The sequence below is a fragment of the Conger conger genome, chromosome 16 (assembly GCF_963514075.1).
Source record: "Conger conger chromosome 16, fConCon1.1, whole genome shotgun sequence".
In the NCBI taxonomy this organism is placed as follows: domain Eukaryota; kingdom Metazoa; phylum Chordata; class Actinopteri; order Anguilliformes; family Congridae; genus Conger; species Conger conger.
This window is the reverse complement of record NC_083775.1, coordinates 30,945,813-30,968,249: the sequence shown is the minus strand read 5'-3', so window position 1 is coordinate 30,968,249 and position 22,437 is coordinate 30,945,813. Positions and strand designations below refer to the sequence as shown.

Below are 22,437 nucleotides of genomic sequence, written 5' to 3'. Positions count from 1 at the left end.
TAAAGGAATTGACAAAATAATGTTAAAACATTTAAACTATGAAAGCAGGCAAACATAGTCATGAGGTTCAGCTGTTTTTAAGAACAGGGAAGAAATTGGATCAAAGTGACTTGAATGATTATTGCTGCCAGACGGGGTGGTTTGAGAATCTAAAAAACTGCTGAGTTTCACACACAACAGTCTCTACAGTTGCAGAGAGTTGTGTGAAAAACGAAACATCAGGTGAGCAGCAGTTCTGCGGACATAAATGCGTTGTTAATGAGAGAGGTCAGAGGAGAATGGCCAGACTGGTCAAAGCTGACAGGAAGGTGACAGTAACGCAAATAACCACACATTACAACCGCGGTATGCAGAAGAGCGTCTCTGAACAAACAACACGTCAAACCTCTTAAGTGAATAGGCTACAGCGGCAGAAGACCAATAAGTCCAAAGAATAAGTCTTATAAGCACCTAGCAGTGCTCCGAGTGTGCATTATGATATAAGGACTGTAAAGCTACCGCCCTTTTGCTGTGGCGTGTTCATATTGCGTGTCATTCGCTGTGTAATGCGTGTAAACGTGCGCGCAGGGCCTACGCCGCCAACAAGGAGTCCCACGCCACGCTGGTGTTCCACAACCTGCTGGGGGAGATGGACCAGCAGTACAGCCGCTTCCTGCAGGAGAACAACGTGCTGTACCAGCACAACCTGCGGCGCATCAAGCAGCACCTGCAGAGCAAGTTCCTGGAGAAGCCCATGGAGATCGCCCGCATCGTGGCCCGCTGCCTGTGGGAGGAGCAGAGGCTCCTGCAGACCGCCACTGCCGCCGCGCAGGTACCCCCACCCCGCACCCCACCGTGAGGCCATGTGTCAGTGTGCTGGGCTCGCTGTTGGTAGATTTAGCAGGTACCCCCACCCGCACCCCACCGTGAGGCCATGTGTCAGTGTGCTGGGCTCGCTGTTGGTAGATTTAGCAGGTACCCCCACCCGCACCCCACCGTGAGGCCATGTGTCAGTGTGCTGGGCTCGCTGTTGGTAGATTTAGCAGGTACCCCCACCCCGCACCCCACCGTGAGGCCATGTGTCAGTGTGCTGGGCTCGCTGTTGGTAGATTTAGCAGGTACCCCCACCCCGCACCCCACCGTGTGGCCGTGTGTGTCAGTGTGCTGGGCTCGCTGTCCGTAGATTTAGTAGGTCTTACGGGGGTTTTCAAACAGATTATATTTCAATAATAATAATAATTTAATTATATATATATATATATATATATATATATATATATATATATATATATATATATACATATATATATATATACATATGGGTCATTCTACAAAAACGTGCCATTTTATGTCCCTGACACAAAAACTACCTCATAAAGCTATATTAACAACAAAACATTAAAAAATTTAGTTGGTATCATTTGGTAAATAAACAGTCTTCATTAAAAAAATGTATACATTGATTTATTTCATGAATTTTAAAGACTTTTTATGTTGTATATCTTGTAAACATTGTAAAAATAGCTAAAAATGGCTTGTCCCTGGGGAAAATATTTCTATTACAACAGGCTTTTAAGGAGGATGAAATCAAATTAGCAGAAAACAAATTATACTTATGAAAAGCTTCAATTGTCAGTTAACCTATAATGCATGTATTTCATTCTTCACCTTATTGGAATATTGAAAAAAAAAAAAAATTTTGTCCTGTCCCTGCGTTTTGCGTCAACCTGGTTACTTTGGATAAACACCCTCCTCAGACACAATGGACTATCCTAAAAGTGACATAATTTTCAGGAAGTGATATCCTCTGCCTTTTTATGAAGATGATGCCAAGCAGACAAGTAAGTGCTCCTCTCTTTTGATGGTTATGAGTTTGAGTTATGTTTAGTCTGACAGAAGGGGACAGTCATAGTGTGTCAATCTTGTTACCATGATATCATGTATTAAAAAGTTATTTCATGGAAAATTTTTATGTACATATAAACAAGCATATTAGCCTCTCTTGAATGCACACGATGTGGTGTCATTGTGTTAACCCCATGGCTAGTAATGGCTGCCAAAAACATATTTCGTCAACCCTGTTACTATTAACCCTTTCCCTGCCATGTCCCAATGTTTACTGCATGTTCACAACCAGAATTATTTATACAATACATAATTTTTAGTAATATGTATACTACAAATAGCATGTTTTGTCCCTAAATGTGTTTGTTAGCCTATTAAACTGAAAGATATATATATATTTATATAAATTCATATAGGTTATTGACCGCTGATGTGTATTGACCCCATCATCTCATTAGGTTTTGAAACTGCTTCAAATTATAATATGAGTAACAATATGAAATAACCTATTGTGAACAAGAAAGGTGATTTCATATGCATTTGTATTTTACATGCTTTTGTTACGCTTTACCCCACATCAGTAGATTATTTAATCAGTATTTCATTGTGTTGCAGGCAACATCGTGAGGGGCGTTTAAGATCAAGGAAGGAGAGAAAAAGGCTCTGACTTGAACTTGAGGAATCTGTTAATGGGGAGGCTGCTCTGCTGTTTTTCATCAGAAATTCCTGGGAGATGATTTGAATTGACACTGATTGTATTTGAGAGGATGCATCAGATAGCATCATTTAATTTTGATGCAAATTATTTTAGTTTTAATTCTTTCATAATTTTAATAAAATAACTGTTTTACATATATGTCTTCAGTGTCTTCATTCATTTCCATAATGTTCTATGCCAAATCCACTTACTACAGTCTAAAAACAAACTCGTCTCCTGAACAGGTATGCTACCGTCAATCCTGTTACTCTTATTTAATGAATAGAAATAAGTCAAATATACATATACCACATATTTTTCTGACAGGTAAGGGTCTACTTAATCCAAATAAATCCTTAAACACAACAAAAACAATACTTTGAAAATCTGATTTTCAGAATGCAAAATGTTTTCGTAGAATGACCCATATATATACAGTGGTGTGAAAAAGTGTTTGCCCCCTTCCTGATTTCTTATTTTTTTGCATGTCTGTCACACTTAAATGTTTCAGATCAAACAAATTTAAATATTAGTCAAAGACAACACAAGTAAACACAAAATGCAGTTTTTAAATGAAGGTTTTTATTATTAAGGGAGAAAAAAAATCCAAACCTACATGGCCCTGTGTGAAAAAGTGATTGCCCCCTAAACCTAATAACTGGTTGGGCCACCCTTAGCAGCAACAACTGCAATCAAGCGTTTGCGATAACTTGCAATGAGTCTTGAGCGCTGTGGAGGAATTTCGGCCCACTCATCTTTGCAGAATTGTTGTAATTCAGCCACATTGGAGGGTTTTCGAGCATGAACCGCCTTTTTCAGGTCATGCTACAGCATCTCAATAGGATTCAGGTCAAGACTTTGACTAGGCCACTCCAAAGTCTTCATTTTGTTTTTCTTCAGCCATTCAGAGGTGGACTTGCTGGTGTGTTTTGGATCATTGTCCTGCTGCAGAACCCAAGTTTGTTTCAGCTTGAGGTCACGAACAGATGGCCGGACATTCTCCTTCAGGATTTTTTGGTAGACAGCAGAATTCATGGTTCCATTTATCACAGCAAGTCTTCCAGGTCCTGAAGCAGCAAAACAGCCCCAGACCATCACACTACCACCACCATATTTTACTGTTGGTATGATGTTTTCTGAAATGCGGTGTTACTTTTACGCCAGATGTAATGGGACACACACCTTCCAAAAAGTTCAACTTTTGTCTCGTCAGACCACAGAGTATTTTCCCAAAAGTCTTGGGGATCATCAAGATGTTTTCTGGCAAAATTGAGACGAGCCTTAATGCTCTTTTTGCTCAGCAGTGGTTTTCGTCTTCGAACTCTGCCATGCAGGCCATTTTTGCCCAGTCTCTTTCTTATAGTGGAGTCATGAACACTGACCTTAACTGAGGCAAGTGAGGCCTGCAGTTCTTTGGATGTTGTTGTGGGGTCCTTTGTGACCACTTGGATGAGTCGTCGCTGCGCTCTTGGGGTAATTTTGGTCGGCCGGCCACTCCTGGGAAGGTTCACCACTGTTCCATGTTTTCGCCATTTGTGGATAATGGCTCTCACTGTGGTTCACTGGAGTCCCAAAGCTTTAGAAATGGCTTTATAACCTTTTCCAGACTGATAGATCTCAATTACTTTCTTTCTCATTTGTTCCTGAATTTCTTTAGATCTCGGCATGATGTCTAGCTTTTGAGGATCATTTGGTCTCCTTCACTTTGTCAGGCAGGTCCTATTTAAGTGATTTCTTGATTGAGAACAGGTATGGCAGTAATCAGGCCTGGGTGTGGCTAGAGAAATTGAACTCAGGTTTGATAAACCACAGTTAAGTTATGTAGGGCCATGTAGGTTTGGATTTTTTTTTCTCCCTTAATAATAAAAACCTTAATTTCAAAACTGCATTTTGTGTTTACTTGTGTTGTCTTTGACTAATATTTAAATTTGTTTGATGATCTGAAACATTTAAGTGTGACAAACATGCAAAAAAAAAAAAATAAATTAAAAAAAAAAAAAAATAATAATAATAATATCAGGAAGGGGGCAAACACTTTTTCACACCACTGTATATATATATATATATATATATATATATATAGTACCAGTTTGGACACCTTGCCTTTTTATTTTCACAGTTTGTAATCAAGCAATTCATAACAATTCAAACAAATACAAAACATTACTATTTTATTTGACATTATGTTAAATTGTCTGAAACATTGAAATAGGGGGCTATGTATAAAAAGGGTTGTAATTACTACATGGTGCAACCAAAATTTTTTAAAAACATGGTTTAATGATGTATGAGAATCTTACTTTGACCACATATGAATTGCTTGATTACAAACAGTGGAAATAAAACATTAATTAAAAAATCCAGAAAAAAGTTTCCCCAAACTATTGAATGGTACTGTGTGTGTGTGTGTGTGTATATATATATATATATATATATATATATATATATACACACACACAGCGACTTACAGTTGGACAGTTTGACTAACAGTTAGACTAAGCTGGGGACAATCCCCCTTGGTGCAATGTGGGGTTAAGGGCCCTGCTCAAGGGCCCAACAGCTGTGCGGATCTTATCTTGGTTACACCGGGGCTTGAACTACCAACCTTCCGGGTCCCAGTGATGTACATTAACCGCTAGGCTACAGGCTGCTGCCTGTATATTTTGTGAGGAAACCCTGAACTGAGCTTCGCCTGGGATTCAGGCCTGTATAGGTGGGTGGTGTTTTATTTAGTCTAAAGGCTTTTCTCCCCTGCAGGAAGGGCAGGCCACTCACCCCTCGGGTACCGTGGTGACAGAAAAGCAGCAGATCCTGGAACACAACCTGCAGGACGTCAGGAAGCGGGTGCAGGTGAGGCACACCGGCAAAACCTGCTAAAAAGGAGAGGGCGGATGTGGCAAACGAGTACAGGTTCTTTTAAGGCAGGGATCCTCAACTCTCACCCTCAAATCCAAATCCAAATCCAGCCTAGGTTTTCTTTTTTCCTGGTTAATTAGTGCTACTAAGTGCGACTGTTTTCACACCTGACTTCCTGGTAACGGGAGGGTGGAAAGTCAACAGTTCTCGAGGAACGCAAGTTTCTGATCCCTGTTTGGTTAATTGCACTATTCATTTAGTCACATTCAGCAAAACACAGATTTGGCATTTTAGGAGTACTTTCCCTCCGATTCAAATTTGAAAGTAAAAAAGGGACATCTGTATTTTTATGGGAAGATGAAAAGGAGAGTGTGACGCTCCGTGAAATTTCTTTCCAGAGGGCAGAAGGCACTGTACTTACACTCCCTGACAGTGTAGACACAGTTGGCCTCAGTCCCTATCTGTTAGATCTCTCCTATTATATTGTGGGAGCACTGCCAGGTGTTTACTGCAGGTGAAATGGGTTTGTTCCTTTGCTGCAGGATATGGAACAAAAGATGAAAATGCTGGAGAACCTGCAGGATGACTTCGACTTCAATTACAAGACTCTGAAAAGCCAAGGAGGTGAGCCTTAGAATTGTTCAGAATATACACATCTTTTGGATGTCTGTTTGGTGATTTTGTAGTCTTTGAAAAAGAGGAAAACATGGGTCTCTAAAAAATTTTGTTATGAGATAGCTCATGACTGGGGTTTTTTTTGGTGCCAGAACACGTACCTAAATGGGAACGGATGAATATAAAAAATAAATAAAAAAATGGTCCCTGGAGAGTAATTGGTTAACTGTGAAGAAATTTTAGATGAAATTACATTCGTGTCCAATATATTTGAATTTCATCACAATGAAGTCATGATTTTGAATGGGGCAGCCTGTAGCATAGTGGTTAAGGTAAATGACTGGGACACGCAAGGTCGGTGGTTTCAATCCCGGTGTAGCCACAATAAGATCCGCACAGCCGTTGGGCCATTGAGCAAGGCCCTTAACCCTGCATTGTTCCAGGGGAGGTTTGTCTCCTGCCTAGTCTAATCAATTGTACATCGCTCTGGATAAGAGCGTCTGCCAAAATGCTGATAATGTAATGAATCGAATCAAATGGGGAAATTTTCTGAATTAGCTTTTGTCACTTTTGTAACCTAACCTGTTTTTTTTCCCTCTTTCTCATGATTCCAAAGAAACAATTGCTAACTTGGCAGAGCAGCAGCAGCAGTGTTACTTGCGGTGTTCAAGTTGAACCTGCAAGATGTAGCTTGCTAGCAAGGTAGCTATAGCTAACATTAGCAAAAGCAGACATTTGACAAAAGCAAGCTCTCAAAAAATTGGGGGTAAAAAACATGAAACATGGACGTGGTCCGAAAGAAATGTGACTGCACAAATATTTGCTCATTTGCTCTGGCACACCAAGAAAAACCCTGCCTTTATGCTACAGTACTTCCGCTAAAACTGCCCGACGTAAGCTTTCTGTGTCTTCGCACATCCATTTGTGTATGTAAGTCCTGTGAGTCATTGTCTCAGTTGACTGACCGCCGTGTGCGTTATGTTACAGAGCTGTCCCAGGACCTGAATGGGAACAGCCAGGCGGCTGCCACCAGGCAGAAGATGTCTCAGCTGGAGCAAATGCTGACCGCCCTGGACCAGCTCCGCAGGGTAGGCCCGACCGCTCCCCGTAGCAGCGGTTCCCAAAACCAGCATACACAGGGATTCTCCAGGACCGAGTTTTGGAACCACTGCTTGATAGGGCGCAAACTGAGTGATTCATGGGGGTATGACGTAATATTCAACCACACCTCTCGGCAGTCACCCCCGTGTTTTGTTTCAGTTGCCGCCCTTCAGAGTTGCCTTGTGAATAGAAAATACAGGTTACTTCCCATAGAGGCTTTGGACTTTGCATTGCACTTATTTCCTCAGTTTTATTGTGCATGTCTATAAACCTAGCGTGCGAGGCCACTATTTACCGAGGTGGTAGTTCAAGAAAAAATAGTATGGGAAACATCTTAACCCTGGAATTCCTGAGGTGGGTGGGTGCTAAAATGGAGCTTCTTTTTCAGCAAATTGTGACTGAAATGGCGGGGCTGCTGACGGCCATGGACTTCGTGCAGAAGAACTTGATGGACGAGGAGCTGGCGGAATGGAAGAGGAGGCAACAGATCGCCTGCATCGGGGGACCCCCCAACATCTGCTTGGACCGCCTAGAGACCTGGTACCCGACAACCTTTACCCTTACCCCTAACTCCCAACATTTGTCTGGACCGCTTGGTGCCCCAAAGTGCGTCCCCTAACCCCCCCTCATTCTACTAACATCTCACCCCTAAATCTGCCTTGTCTCGTTGATTGTGGCCCATAGACGTTTACTTCTCCATTTTGACTGTCTTATTCCGGCGTTTATGTGGGATGTATTTCAGCAAGTTTTGTGTTGATCCCCTCGCAGGATCACGTCTCTGGCGGAGTCCCAGCTGCAGACCCGGCAGCAGATTAAGAAGCTGGAGGAGCTGCAGCAGAAGGTGTCCTACAAGGGGGACCCCATCATCCAGCACCGGCCCGTCCTGGAGGAGAAGATCGTGGACATCTTCAGGAACCTCATGAAGAGGTGAGGGCTCGTCCGGTTGCCCGCATGCTAGCTCGCACGTCCGCAATTCATTCAAAATTTCAGCCAGTTAATGAAATTTGAGTGAATGAAATTTAATTTAAAGGGCGGCCTGTAGCGTAGTGGTTAGGGTAAATGACTGGGACACACAAGGTCGGTGGTTCTAATCCCGGTGTAGCCACAATATGATCCGCACAGCCGTTGGGCCCTTGAGCAAGGCCCTTAACTCTGCATTGCTCCAGGGGAGGATTGTCTCCTGCTTAGTCTAATCAATTGTACGTCGCTCTGGATAAGAGCGTCTGCCAAATGCCAAAAATGTAATGTAAGTCCAATGTTGGTATTCTTTATTTATTTTTTTATGAACCATATTTCTTAGGCCTTTTTCAGCTTTATTGGACAGTATAGTATAGAGCGACGGGAAGAATGGGCGCGCGAGAGAGGGAAAGACACGTGACAAATTTTGGACGGTCGGATTCAAACCGTTGACGTCGTGGCTCGCAATGAGTATGCGGTTAGTGCTCTGCAGGCTGCGCCACCGAGACACCGTTGTTGGTATTTTTAACCCTGAACGGGCGGTTCTCAATCCGTGAACTGAATTTCAGTTCATTTCCTGTATCGAATGACCGGCTGTACCGCCCCCCCCCTTCTCTCCCAAACCAGTTTTTCCTCATATTTCTTTATTCAGGACTTGTATCCTCCTCCCTTTTCAGTTAAGGCTTTGTTGAAATGTATTAATTAGCAGGTTTAGCTGCTTGAGATGGCATATTGTTCTTGAGGGGGTCCTACTAGACGCCAAGTCAGTTCAATAGACAACAGTTTGGACGATACATAATCAAAAGCATCAAGTCGTGTGCCTGTTTCTTGCGGCCACTGACAGCACTTAATGCTAGCTTTAAATGGTCAAGTTAACGGCCATGATACAGTAAACCGTGTTCGTAAGGATTTGCATGTGAACGGCGTGGCGGCAGTCTTTAACGCTCCCCCTGCTGTTTGGCCCTGGTATTGCAGCGCGTTCGTGGTGGAGCGCCAGCCCTGCATGCCAATGCACCCGGACAGACCGCTCGTCATCAAGACCGGAGTGCAGTTCACCACCAAAGTCAGGTAAACGGTCCCGTCGAACGCCCGTCCACTCCCACCTCTGCTTGCCCGGGCGCTTCTGGAATCACATTAATCTTATTGCAGGCTCAGGTTTTGAGTCTCATTTTATTTTTTTCATTTCTTCATTTTCCCCTCAATATTAAGGAAGTGGTCAATTTCCAGTCTAAATATATCTAAAACTGAAGCAGAGCATTTGGGTGTTGTAAATGCATCAAGACCGCGCTCTTCGACTGCTGATGGCAGGAGAGTGTTAGAATAATAGTGGTCCCTTGTGTGAGCTGCTACAAGCCTGTCTTTCTGAGGGCCCCCTGTAGCCCTCCTTTCTACTTTAACTGTCGTACTTTAAGAATGTCTTACTTAATGGTACAATGGGTAATTTCAGACTTCTAACGGTCAAGCGAGGAACTGCAGCAACAAACATGCTCAAATCACAACACTGTTTATCCCACCACTTCTCTGTGAACGTGCTGACATTGAAACGCCATTAGCTGCGGCAGTTAGAACTAATTTGCCAGCCCGTCAACTGCATATTGTGAAACCCGAATTTAAGGACTATAGACGCAGGCAGAGGGTGAGTCAACATGTCAGTGAGCCTTTTTCAATGATTTAAATTTTTTAATTAATGTTTTCTTTCCACTGTTTGTAATCAAGCAATTCATATGTGGTCAATTAATTTACAATGGTCTTTTAACAATGCTTAACACAAAATTCTTACCTGTTGTACATTTAAGTGATGTTAACACTGGAAAGCAAAGTTTATTTTAAGTTGTTTTTCTTTTGTAATGTGCTGTCTACCAAAAGATTTTGAAACTGTTCTGAAGAACTGCGTGTCACCACTAGTTACGCCAGCCAGGCTGTGAAATCATCAAATGTGGGTTATTAGACCGAAGGTCAAATTCTGCATTTGATGTTATCAAAAGGAAGAACAAAATGGTGTTTACAGAAGATAATGTCTGTTTGCTGGATTGTATGCGTGCCAGGTTTTGTATTAGCTTCTGCGTACACTTTGTGAAGGGAAGCACAATTCAGTAACTCATGTGCAAGCTTGACTAGCTTATGGCCAGGAATGAAATTAACAAAAGCTTCTACTTTTTACAAAATAATTTTTGAAGTCGTGGGCACGATAACTCAACTCGAACACTGCAAACGTGTGACTATAGCATAATATATCTGTCTTCCTCTGAACTGCAAGTAAGATTTAAATAAGGTTTAAGTAAATTTAGTTAAGATTTTCTTCTGGTGCCCTTTTACGGTCCCCATGGGTTCTTTTCTGTTGCCTGGATTATTGCTTTCTCCTTTGCATTTCTTTCATTTCTCCATTGGAAATGCTGCTTTCTGCTTGCAGGTTACTGGTGAAGTTTCCAGAACTGAATTACCAGCTGAAAATCAAAGTGTGCATTGATAAGTGAGTTCTGAATCCTTTTCTGTTGCTCGCAGTAACAACATAAAGCCTATTGTAGCATTGTCTGGCAGTTAATGAGCATTATCCCTGTCTGTTACATAATGTTTATGTTTTAGCCTTATAAACTGTGCTAGATAAGTATACATAAGTATGAATATTGGGTTTTGGGTACTGCACAGATAGCATTGTCTGACCTCTGACCTGTGTTTTTACAGGGAATCGGGGGATGTCGCTGCCCTGCGAGGGTAAGATGTCGTACGAATGACGTACGAATGACGTACAAATAACGGAACGTAGATTTTGTGAGCTCCACTAAGGGTTATTTTGGTGTCTGAGAGCCTGAATGCTCTGGTATTCTAGGTCCCGTAAGTTCAACATCCTGGGCACCAACACCAAGGTGATGAATATGGAGGAGTCCAACAACGGCAGTCTGTCTGCGGAGTTCAAACACCTGGTGAGTGCCGGGAATTATGGGCTACTTCCTTTTGATCTTATAGTGTACATCAATAGCACAATGACGGCCAAAAAAAACTGACGAGTCCAAACCGATTATGCCAGATTATTCAACATTTCTGTTGCCCTCCATTTACATCAAAAAGATGTGCTCCTCCTGTGTGGGTTATTTGTGTTGTGTAGTTTTATTTACCCATTTGAGCGTGCGTGTGTGGGTGTGTGCATGTGTGTGCGTGCATGCGTGCATAAACTTTTTTTTTGTGTGTGTTTCATACTCCAGTGTGTTTGTTTCTTAGCTGCTGTGTGTGTGTGCTTGTGTGTGTGCTTGTGTGTGTGCTTGTGTGTGTGTGTGTGTGTGTGTGTGCGTCCGTGTTAATATTAACAGCTCTTGTTTTCCCTCTAGACCCTGAGAGAGCAGAGATGTGGGAACGGAGGCAGGACTAACAGTGATGTGAGTATGGGCAAATACATGAGCCATCATCTCTCCCAAGAAATTGCTGTTACTGAAAGAACAGGTTACAATGGAAAAAGCTGTTGACATTTAAGGTCCAGTTGGCATGGTGATGTATGACCTCTGACCTCCATCTATTCCTAGGCTTCCCTCATTGTGACGGAGGAGCTCCACCTCATCACCTTTGAGACGGAGGTCTACCACCAAGGGCTCAAGATGGACCTGGAGGTGAGGCCCAACATCAGCACAGCCTATAGCCTAAAGACACACTCTCCATCATTATCACAGCCTATAGATTAAACAGACACACTCCGTCATTACCACAGCCTATAGCCTAAAGACACAACCTCCATCATTACCACAGCCTATAGCCTAAACACACACTCTCCAACATCAGCACAGCCTAAACACACACTCTCCAACATCACCACAGCCTATAGCCTAAACACACACTCTTCATTATTACCACAGCCTATAGCCTAAACACACACTCTCCAACGTCAGCACAGCCTATAGCCTAAACACACACTCCAACGTCAGCACAGCCTAAACACACACTCTCCAACATCACCACAGCCTATAGCCTAAAGACACAACCTCCATCATCACCTCAGCCTAGTGGATGGTTGGTGGTTCACACCCCAGTGTAGCCACAGTAAGTTCAGTGCTGCTGCTGGGTCGTTGAGCAAGGCCCTTAGCACTGCTTGGTCGTTGTCCTGAAGGGCTGTGGTTTCTCCAGGCTTTCTTTCCTGGCCTGCACTTGGTCACCCGTCAGCCTGTAAGTATCTCGACTTGATCGATGCAGTCTCCTTCCTCATGTTTATTGGGGCAGGCCTTGTGGCTTGTGACATTCCAGGAAGGGGGTTGGGTAGCATATGTGCTTCAAGTGTATTGTAACGTCTAGTGCATGAAAATTACATGAAGAAAACATGTTTTGTTCCAGTTTCTGTTCTGCTGCTAGCAATGTCAAGTGTTGGTGGGACAGGAGAGAATGCTAATGCATCTGTCTGTCTGTCTGTCTGTCTGTCCGTCCCATTGTCTCTCTTGTTTTAGACCCACTCCCTGCCAGTGGTTGTGATCTCCAACATCTGTCAGATGCCCAATGCCTGGGCCTCCATCCTGTGGTACAACATGCTCACCAACCACCCCAAGGTAACACGGTGGCCCCTGTTGGCGTACCTCCGCTCCACTCTGAAATAGTGATGGGAGAATGAGGTTTACCAAGTACCTTAACGGGCTAAGATAAAGTTGTTGTTTATTGTTGGAACCAATAAAATAATCTTCCCCTCTGCAGCAAAATGTAAGGAATCCTCATTCCCCTATTTTTGCTCCAGGTATAGAGGTCTCCAGCTATGCATTACAATGTGTTAGAGATGTGATGCCTTTGGGTTCTGAAGATGTGTTTATGCATAGCTGCTTTGTCTTCTGTGTGGTGTTATGTGAGGTTCTCGTAGGGGTGCAGTTCTGGGTGCGACTGTAAGCACAGTTTGGGGTGTGTGGTAGGCCAGTGGTAAGAGAACTCTCCCTCTTGCCGTCTCCCAGAATGTGAACTTCTTCACCAAGCCTCCGGTGGGCACCTGGGACCAGGTTGCTGAGGTGCTGAGCTGGCAGTTCTCCTCCACCACCAAGAGAGGCCTGACCATCGACCAGCTGACCACACTGGCCGAGAAACTGCTGGGTGAGGAAAGGGACCGCCTCGCCTACTCACAACTGAGATGTCTGTGTCACCTACACTGCACCATCTATCTACTCATGGTCCCTGCCTCTGTGTTACTGCCAGAGCATTACTAACTATATATTACGTTACATTACATTACACTGTTGGCATTTGGCAGACGCTCTTATCCAGAGCCACGTACAACAAAGTGCATCTTTTAGATGGCCATTATTTTATTTATTGATTGATTGATTGCAGGAATGCTGTTTTGTGTCAGGTTGTCTGTTTTTTTTGTCTCTGATTGTTGAGCCACGCTGGAGATGATTTTCTGTCATGTCAGACAATAAAGTTTTTCTGATTCTGATTCTGATACCCATCACCAGGAACAAGTGCACTGAAAGACCCTACAGGGAAGTACAATTTGTACAAAGTGCGAAGAGTACAACAAAGATAAGGACTAGCTGGGGCTTATTTGATTAAATAGATTATGGATTGTATCTAAAATGTTTTTTATACAGAAAAAAACAATAGAACAATATACACTTACGTAGCAACAATAAGTAGCTCACATAGCCAGACAAAACTAGCAAAAATACTGCATCGACTGTGACTGTCATTAAACTGCCCCTGACTCACGATATGGACTGTGACTGCCTCGTCTCGGAAGTGATATGACTCCCCCCACCATCTCTCTCTTTCCGTCTCCTCCTCTTCCCCTCCCGTTATCCATAATTCCCCTGTGTTTCTACAGGGCCGTGTGTGAACTACTCTGGATGCCAGATCACCTGGGCCAAGTTCTGCAAAGTACGTACTTCTGTCTGCCGGAGACCGTTCTTTTAATACTGCACACGTTCCCTTATTTGAGTTAATATTATATGCTGCCCATTGGAAATGGGATTAATAACCTATCCTTACGGCAAGGACCGAAATCTTGGTTTCTGACTGTCTCCTTTTGCTGGGATTCAGGAGAACATGGCTGGAAAAGGTTTCTCCTTCTGGGTGTGGTTGGATAACATCATTGACTTGGTGAAGAAGTACATCCTGGCTCTGTGGAATGAAGGGTGAGCCCTGCTGTGGATTCTATAGGACCGTGTTAAGTGACCCACAAAATGAGCAAATGTTAATGAATTACCTATATAGAAATGACCGCAATTATACAGTAACTAGTGCAGTGTGTTCAACACCTTGTCGTGGTTAGCTTGGCTGGTGTGAATCTCAGTGGAGTATAGGTTGTATGTTGTTGAGTAAGGGACCCCAGTAGAATCCATGGCCCATCAGGACCAGGGTTGGAGGCCACAGTAGAGCCAGATTTGGGAACCCCTGATCTGGGCGGTGTGTGGTAAGTCCGTGCTGACGTTACCATTGACCCTACTTTCCTCCCGCTGCAGCTACATAATGGGGTTCATCAGTAAGGAGCGTGAGAGGGCCATCCTCAGCCCCAAACCACCTGGAACATTCCTCCTGCGCTTCAGCGAGAGCAGCAAAGAGGGGGGCATCACCTTCACCTGGGTGGAGAAGGACATCGGCGGTAGGCCCCCCCTCAGCCGGCCTGCACCGCAACTGCTCACACGACATTAACATCGTACACTTTATGAGACTCCTCACCCGGACAGCTTCACAGGGTCTAGCCCGAGATAAGATATGGTGGAGCACACTGAGCTCAGAGAAATGTACTCCGTTTAATGTACAGGGGAGACTGATTTTTCAAAGTCGAACGACGTCTTCCTCGAGGTTGAACACAGCTCTTATTTTGGGCTGGTCCTTGTGAAGTTGTCCATTTGCCCTGGTTGTGGAGTGCCTATTTGATACTCTTGGATATTTTTCTCTCTACATTTAGATCATGCACGTATTAATGACAGTAAGACCATGCCCATCCCTGAGAATAATAGCAAACCTGTCTCTATGAACACACACGTAGCTGGCGAGATTAAAGAGGGTCTGTTCATAGGCATGTCCAGTTGGGCTGATGAACCTGTGCAGCATTTCCTTGGGTCTGAGCTCCTGTTGGCTGCAATTCTTTTGAAAGTGACTGACCCTTGTAAGAGTAACTGAAGTCATGAGGACGTCCTGTCATTGTGATAGTGAACTGGCCTCTCCTGCAGGTACCCAGAGTTGTTGCTTTATCTGACGGTCTACCTCTTATTCTCTCGCTCTCTCTCACACACACATGCACACACACACACACACACTCTCACACACACACTCACTCACTCTCACACACACGCACACACACACACGCTCACACACTCACTCACTCTCACACACACACACACACACACACAAACACTCACACACTCACTCTCTCACACACTCACACTCACACATGCGCGCGCACACTCACACACACACACACACACTCTCACACACTCACTCTCTCACACACACACACACACACACACACACACACACACACACACACTCACTCACTCACTCACTCACTCACTCACTCACTCACTCACTCACTCACTCACTCACTCACTCACTCACTCACTCACTCACTCACTCACTCACTCACTCACTCACTCACTCACACACACTCACACACACACTCACACACACACACACACACACACACAGGTAAGACACAGATCCAGTCAGTGGAACCGTACACCAAGCAGCAGCTCAACAGCATGTCTTTTGCTGAGATCATCATGGGCTACAAGATCATGGACGCCACCAACATCCTGGTGTCCCCGCTGGTCTACCTCTACCCCGAGATCCCCAAAGAGGAGGCCTTCGGCAAATACTGCCGCGCAGAGGCCATGGAGCAGCCTGACCTCACTGACCCAGGTAGTAGTTGTTTTTCCTCAACCCTCAGAACCAGTCTGGCTGAAGAATTGTTGGTATCGGACAATTCCTCCTACCACAATATTGACACCCGGCGGACGTCATTGTATTGGCGGCAAGGTAGCGATCGTAGCAATAGGGCAACTGTAGAGTTGCCGCTTTGAACCCCCCAGTGGGTTAAGTAAGGGATGCTGACTTGCATCTGGGGAACTGAAGTCGTGTCCCTAGTTGAAAATGGAAGAACTCTGCAATTGGGCCCTTGAGCAAGGCCCTTAACCCAAAAGAAAAACTGCTCCAGGGGCTTTTGTCCCTGTTCTCTCTCCCACTCACCCTACTTGCAACTGACACGTGTTCTCAGTGGACCTCCCCTGGTTAAATAAAGGATTTTTTTCAAGTGTAATCTTTGAGAAGAGAGCAAGTTTATTATTTAGTGAAGTATTGATGTTAGCATAAACACCTCTCTGTTACTTGTTAGCCTCACACTACGCTGCATTTTCTCAATGTTGGAACCTGATGAACTTTGCAGTAAAAAGTGTCATAACTCCACCTATCGTCGCAGATGTGGTTTGCTCTCAAACCAGTGGAGTGGCGTTACTTCCTGAAGCTGTGGTTCAAAGCTGGTGCATTCCCTGATGGTGAATAATGTACACACTGAAACAAGCCTCTTTACTAGCGATTTGCAGCTATTTGTACAATAAATCAGAAGACCAGTTTTGCCAAGCACAACATAATTTTGGTTGATTTATAACATAGGCAGATGAATCAACCTACACTTGGTCTAGATTGCAGCCACAGAACTTCACAACTTGTAGCTTAGACAAAGTGTTGTGAGGCTTCTTTGTTGTCTTTGTGAGAGGGAAGCTTTAAACTTCGCACTCTGCTGTTCTTCTAACCGTTTCATTTTCTTTTGCTCGTTTCCTACAGCCACGGTGCCATATTTGAAGACAAAGTTCATCTGTGTTACCCCGTAAGTATCTTTTGGACGTTCCTCCAAAATGGCTTTATGAAATAAAAAACATTTTGTGGCACTGCCTTTTATGTTACCAATTATTTTTCTCCATGGAATCTGAGATCTATCTCAGACATAAAAACACTCTAGAAATGACTTTTCAGTAGATTCAGTTTTCTAAGCAATTAAGTTTTCCTGGGTGATTAATATTTCAATTGAACCCTTTCATTCAATGACGCCTGACGCCAGTTTCCACGGAGATGCTAAAACCATTCCCCTTAAACCACATTAGCCCGCTAGTTTTGCCAAGTTTCTCATGACCGGAATATTTTTGGCAATTCGAGCTGCTGGGGTTTTTGTTAGTGTATATCAGAGGATTATTTATATTTATTTAAAAAATGGCACAAGAAGCCAGAGGATTAGTGTGATGCTCCGAGCTCATGATACTTCCTGTTCTGTCGGCTAATGCATGCCAATTTTCCAGTAGATTTTTTTCCCTTGCTGTCATTGTGGGTCCGCTGGTTTCATGGGGGAAATGTCAATTCCGTTGTAAGACAGCCAGTTCCATGCACTGCAAAAACCAAAAATTAAGTCTGTCTTAAAAAGTATTTTAGTCTTACATTTACACTTAAAATTGTATTCCTATAACTTTTTGGCTAAATTATACAAAAATGTTGCCAAGGAAGTAAGACGGTTTGACAAATTTTAAGATTTGCAAATGGAATAAGATGATTTCACTTCTCAAGTAAGAAGTAAGTTAAAACAAGCTAAAAGTTGAGAGAAATAAGATTTAAAGTTTCATTGCAAGACTAACACGCTTGTTAAGATGGGACATATTCTGAAATGTAAAGGAACTGAAATTCATTGTAAAGTATCCACTGAACGGTTGGTTTCCTGAAACTGACGGGGCTGAATAGCGGAGTTGAACCCCGGCCTGGTCAGAGCCGTGAGTGAGAAACTGACCTGTCTCCGTAGGTGCCCCTCCGTGTTCATGGATTTGGCGGACAGCGAGATGTTGGGCGCATTCTCTGGGTAGGGCTGGGGGGGGGGGGGGGGGGGGGGGGTGTGGGCGTGGCATGGAGAGTGGTGATGCGTGTGAGGGCGGAGCCTGTGCGAGAGGGCCGTTTTGAGTGGGCCTGTGGCTTCGCCCACCCCCGGTCCCGGCCCTGCGATCTCTTACCTTTCCTACTGTACTCACTGGCACGACGTTGTCCCTTAAGCCTGGGGCTGCCAGGCCTTTCGTGACATTTGCATTTCTCTAACCTTTAACTCAACCTAAACCTCCATGATAGATATTCAGATACAGACTCTGCCTTCATTATATGTTTTGTGTTGATAACCTGTTTCCCTAACCTTTGCTCGCTGGGACCCTGTGGAAACATTTGGGATATGCCATTTTAAGCCTCGTTAGTGCCTCCTGACTGGGTTTCAGAAGGATTGTAGCAGAGCTGGGTCAAACTTGTGATTGTTTTTGAATCAAATACTTTTCTACGCTTATACCTTGTACTGAGCTTGTCAAGTGTGTAGTGTCTGCCTTCTGGTCCTGGTGTATTTGAATCCAAAGCAGTATTTGAAGTATTTGAATCCAAAGCAATTGTGTAATGGACCCAGGTCTGCATGGCACATTATGTACCGTTATCCACCGATTTGAACGAAGTTCGAACTCGTAAAGAGAGCCAGTTATTCCTTAAAAAAAAAACATTCCAGTTAATATTATAAATATTTAAAATGATGACACGTACATCTTGACTAGTGTGGTGTAGGACTGTCTTCTTGTCTGTTGAATGTTGGTGCACCTGGATTGGACAGGCCTGTCACTAACCCGCGCAGGTCTACGGTGCGATGATCCTCCCTTTGCCTAACCCTCCTGAGATCCCTAACACCCTCCGTTCTTCTGCACAGTGGGACATGACATCCATTGACAAGCATGGGATGTGTAGAGTCTACTGCATCGAAGGAGTACTGTTGCTGCACTTGCTTTATTTCAGAGCTCTGAATTCCTGGGTTCTGTACGAATAGGTCATCAAAAACACACTCCTAACATGGGAATGCCGTTTGTGTTTTGGACAGTATAGTAAACACCAGAAATGACCTTTTTAAATTTGTTAAAGACGGATGGGGCTCAATACAGGGCTATGGTATGGGAGGTTTAGTAAGCCATCGTAGAGCATAGCGTTTGTACTAGGAACCTCATGATTCTGAGCTTGTCGATAAAGTAGATGCCTGTACAACACACTGTCAGGTCTGTGTCTGTATGTCCTCTCATTCTTTTTCTCATTTCTTTCTCAGCACCAACTCTGGCAACACCAGCGACCTGTTCCCCATGTCCCCTCGAACCCTGGACTCCCTCATGCATAATGATGGGACTGAGGCCATCTCCGGAGCCCCCCTGGGTAAGGAAGGTAGAGCCACATAAATGTCGGATGTATCGGGAGTGATACTTCCGGTATACCATTCCCTATTAAATAGAGCGGTGACAGCTAAATATAACCAAACTATGTACCGTTCAAGTCTTGATTCAAAGCATGTTTTTCATGGTTTAAATACTAAATATGATGGGATTTCAGTTCGTAATGTTTTGCTATCCCGGGATAAATAATTTTAAATTTTAAATAATAATATTTTAGACAGATGATATGATATGTTCAGGGGAAAGAGCTGACCAAAGTGACCGGTTCTATCATTCACTGGGGCTCTCTTATGTTTTGCTTCCCAGACTCCATCACTGGAGCGGAAATGGATTTCAGCCAGGAAGTGGCGTCGCCGATGTGAGGAGGCTCCGCCCGCGGAGGAAGACTATTGGCTCGTTCTCCAGACAGGCGTTCATTTTCATTTCAGTCATAACCCTAGTGGGAGAGAGGCTCAGCCACCAATAATATTATTATTTTATTATTGTTATTATTATTATATTACTATTATTATTATTGTTATTATTATTATTTTCTTATTGGAGCATCAGCACTTTGTTGGAGTGCCACCATTCCATGACACGATTTTCATTAAATTTTTCTGCTGATTGGCTGAACTGACAGGTCGGATTTCTTTGTTTCCAGGCAGAACAGGCTGATCTGTGTCTGCTTCTGTCAGCAGTGTTCATCATCTTTCTTGTACTGGTAAAAAAAAAAAAATCCATTATTAAAGTATTGTATTTTTTATATAGTGAATGTTATTAATATTATATTAGTGTATCATTTAACCTTCCTTATGTGTTTGTTTCAGGTAGGCAATTTGTTGTAAATGTTTCTTTTAAACATTGTGACCTAGAAATAGCTTTTTGTGCTACTGTGAGGGAAATGTGTATTTTTATATATATATATATATATATATATATATACTCTTGCAAAAGGCATGCGTCAGTTTAGTTTTTTTTTTTTCTTTCTTTTTTTTCCGCTTGTGTGTGTTGTGCTAGCCAAGAGCGTGCTTATCACTATTTGGTTTGGGTAATGTACACGAAGAATTCCTGTGACATTATTTGACATAACCATTTTAGATGTGGAAGGCGGTTTAGATAGGAACTGTCAATTTGTTGCGGTTAGACGTGTCATTATCGGCTGGGGCCGATAAATGTTTTAATGACGTCTGCACCGAATGACAAGTGACCTAGTGAGTTGACGATGGTCCTTTTTAAAGTAGAAAAAAAAATGTGTTCACGTTTTTCTAATGTAAATCATTTTTACAGTGTAAAGAGCTTATAGTTCCATTTCTCCTTTTCTGAAAGCTTTCAGTGCTTGTAGTGCTATTCGGTGCTTAGTGGTGCTTAATAATGGTCGCTTTACTGCAGTGCTGCAAACCTCACGCTATAGGCTATCTGACTCACGTGGAGTGCAGTATGTGTCTCGATACTGATCGTCATGGTTGTACAATACCAAAGACTGAACCATTACTTCAACGGTTAGTCCTACTATTGTCTTGTATACTGTGCTGTACTACACTGTACAGTGCACCTTCAGCAGTGCCTTGAAATAAATGATTTCTGTTTCAGATTGTATCATGTACTTTTAATTGAATTCATTTCTGTTTTGTAACAAGAGCACATTACACGGAGGGCATACACTCACCGAGCACTTTATCCGGAACACCTACCTATTCATGCAATTATCTAATCAGCCAATTGTGTGGCAGCTGTCTATTGCCTACAATCATGCAGATATGGGTTGGGGGCTTCAGTTAATGTTCACATCAACCATCAGAATGGGGAAAACATGATCAAAGTGACAAAGTGCCAGACAGGGTGGTTTGAGTATTTCAGAAACTGCTGATCTCCTGGGATTTTCTTGCACAACAGTCTCTAGATTTTGCAGAGAATGATATGAAAAACAAAAAAATATCCAGTGAGCAGCAGTTCTCTGGTCAGAAATGCATTGTTAATGAGAGAGGTCAGAGGAGAAGGGCCAGACTGGTCAAAGCTGACAGGAAGGTGTCAGTAATGCAAATAGCCACACATAACAGCAGTGGTGCAGAAGAGCATCTTTAAACACACAACACATCAAATCTCTTAAGTGGATAGACTTCTGCAGTCAAAGACTGAAGTCTAAAAAATAAGTCCAATAAATACCTAATAAAAAGAATTGGCAAATGGTAAGTTATGCGCAAATAATTTTTGATTCACAAAGGGGGTTTTCAATGTGTGGAACCATTAAATGGGTCACGTATAGTACAGCCAGAGACATTTGAGGTGTCCAGGCTTGATGCTGTTGGATGTTCTCCTGTCAAGGATCCCAATGTGGTAAGCAAATTGAGATCCTACACAGGCCAAGTCTCCTTGTGTCTTCTATTGTGATATGAATTCTGCCATAATATTGAGCAATAATATTCTTTTTGAATGACTGTAATTGCGGAGATAGTTGAAATATTAGTGGATATACACTTACATACGAATTGAGTGGTTACAATTAACCTCTCAAAATAGGTTCTTGTTTTCAGAAAGAGCAGATCATGAGACAAATAGTGTATCGCTTGCTTTGCAGGTTGTACAGAAGATCCTACAAATCACACAAAGAGCCACACATAATACATACTGTGTGTATATATATATATATATATATATATATATATACATATTTATTTGAAATGCTGCCCATACATCCTTCTTCCATGCATTACAAAGTGTATTTCACCAAGAAAGCATGGAGGACCGATTATTAATCGACACAAAGTTAGTGAAACAAGCCTATCGGTAAATGAAAATAAAAGCCACGACATGGCGAGTCTGTGCAACTGTATATATTAACAAAACTATCTCAGTAGGAAAATACAGTTGATTAGACTAAGCAGGAGACAATCCTCCCATGGACCAATGCAGGGTTAAGGGAGGGCCTAATAGCTGTGCCGATCTTATTGTGGCTACACTGGGGATTGAACCACTGACCTTGGGTGTCTCAGTCATGTACCTTAACCACTACACTACAGGCTGACCACAGTTGGGTCACTCATTCTACTACCAAGGGTTGCCGGAATGGGTGGGAGATGTGGCCTGGAAGTAGGGCGGCCATGAGTGTAGTGGTTAAGGTACATGTCTGAGACCCGGAACGTTGGTAGTTCAAGGTGTAGCCACGATGAGATTTGTCTAACTTTAGATAAAAGCGTCAGCTAAATAACTCATGTAATGGAGGTGAACGCACGT

The 22,437-nt window shown here is 43.2% G+C and overlaps 1 protein-coding gene across 4 annotated transcripts in view; it reads left to right on the top strand.

Annotated features, from left to right (window-relative positions):
• Positions 1–20,795, top strand: part of LOC133114257 (signal transducer and activator of transcription 3) — a 31,530-nt gene extending 10,735 nt beyond the window's left edge. Inside the window, exons 3-24 of one of the 4 annotated variants that reach the window (XM_061223482.1) lie at positions 568–811; positions 5,279–5,371; positions 5,920–6,001; positions 6,980–7,080; positions 7,482–7,633; positions 7,862–8,020; positions 9,026–9,118; positions 10,461–10,520; positions 10,733–10,762; positions 10,878–10,971; positions 11,374–11,421; positions 11,566–11,649; positions 12,475–12,573; positions 12,964–13,099; positions 13,830–13,882; positions 14,045–14,139; positions 14,467–14,606; positions 15,656–15,868; positions 16,790–16,832; positions 17,790–17,846; positions 19,104–19,207; positions 19,531–20,795. In XM_061223482.1, coding sequence (XP_061079466.1) covers positions 568–811; positions 5,279–5,371; positions 5,920–6,001; positions 6,980–7,080; positions 7,482–7,633; positions 7,862–8,020; positions 9,026–9,118; positions 10,461–10,520; positions 10,733–10,762; positions 10,878–10,971; positions 11,374–11,421; positions 11,566–11,649; positions 12,475–12,573; positions 12,964–13,099; positions 13,830–13,882; positions 14,045–14,139; positions 14,467–14,606; positions 15,656–15,868; positions 16,790–16,832; positions 17,790–17,846; positions 19,104–19,207; positions 19,531–19,586 — 2,236 coding nt within the window. In that variant the 3' untranslated portion in view covers positions 19,587–20,795. Of the gene's footprint in view, positions 1–567; positions 812–5,278; positions 5,372–5,919; positions 6,002–6,979; positions 7,081–7,481; positions 7,634–7,861; positions 8,021–9,025; positions 9,119–10,460; positions 10,521–10,732; positions 10,763–10,877; positions 10,972–11,373; positions 11,422–11,565; positions 11,650–12,474; positions 12,574–12,963; positions 13,100–13,829; positions 13,883–14,044; positions 14,140–14,466; positions 14,607–15,655; positions 15,872–16,789; positions 16,833–17,789; positions 17,847–19,103; positions 19,208–19,530 lie in introns of all 4 variants that reach the window. The other 3 variants (XM_061223481.1, XM_061223484.1, XM_061223483.1) reach the window with 3 other exon arrangements.
• Positions 20,796–22,437: the final 1,642 nt, after the last annotated feature.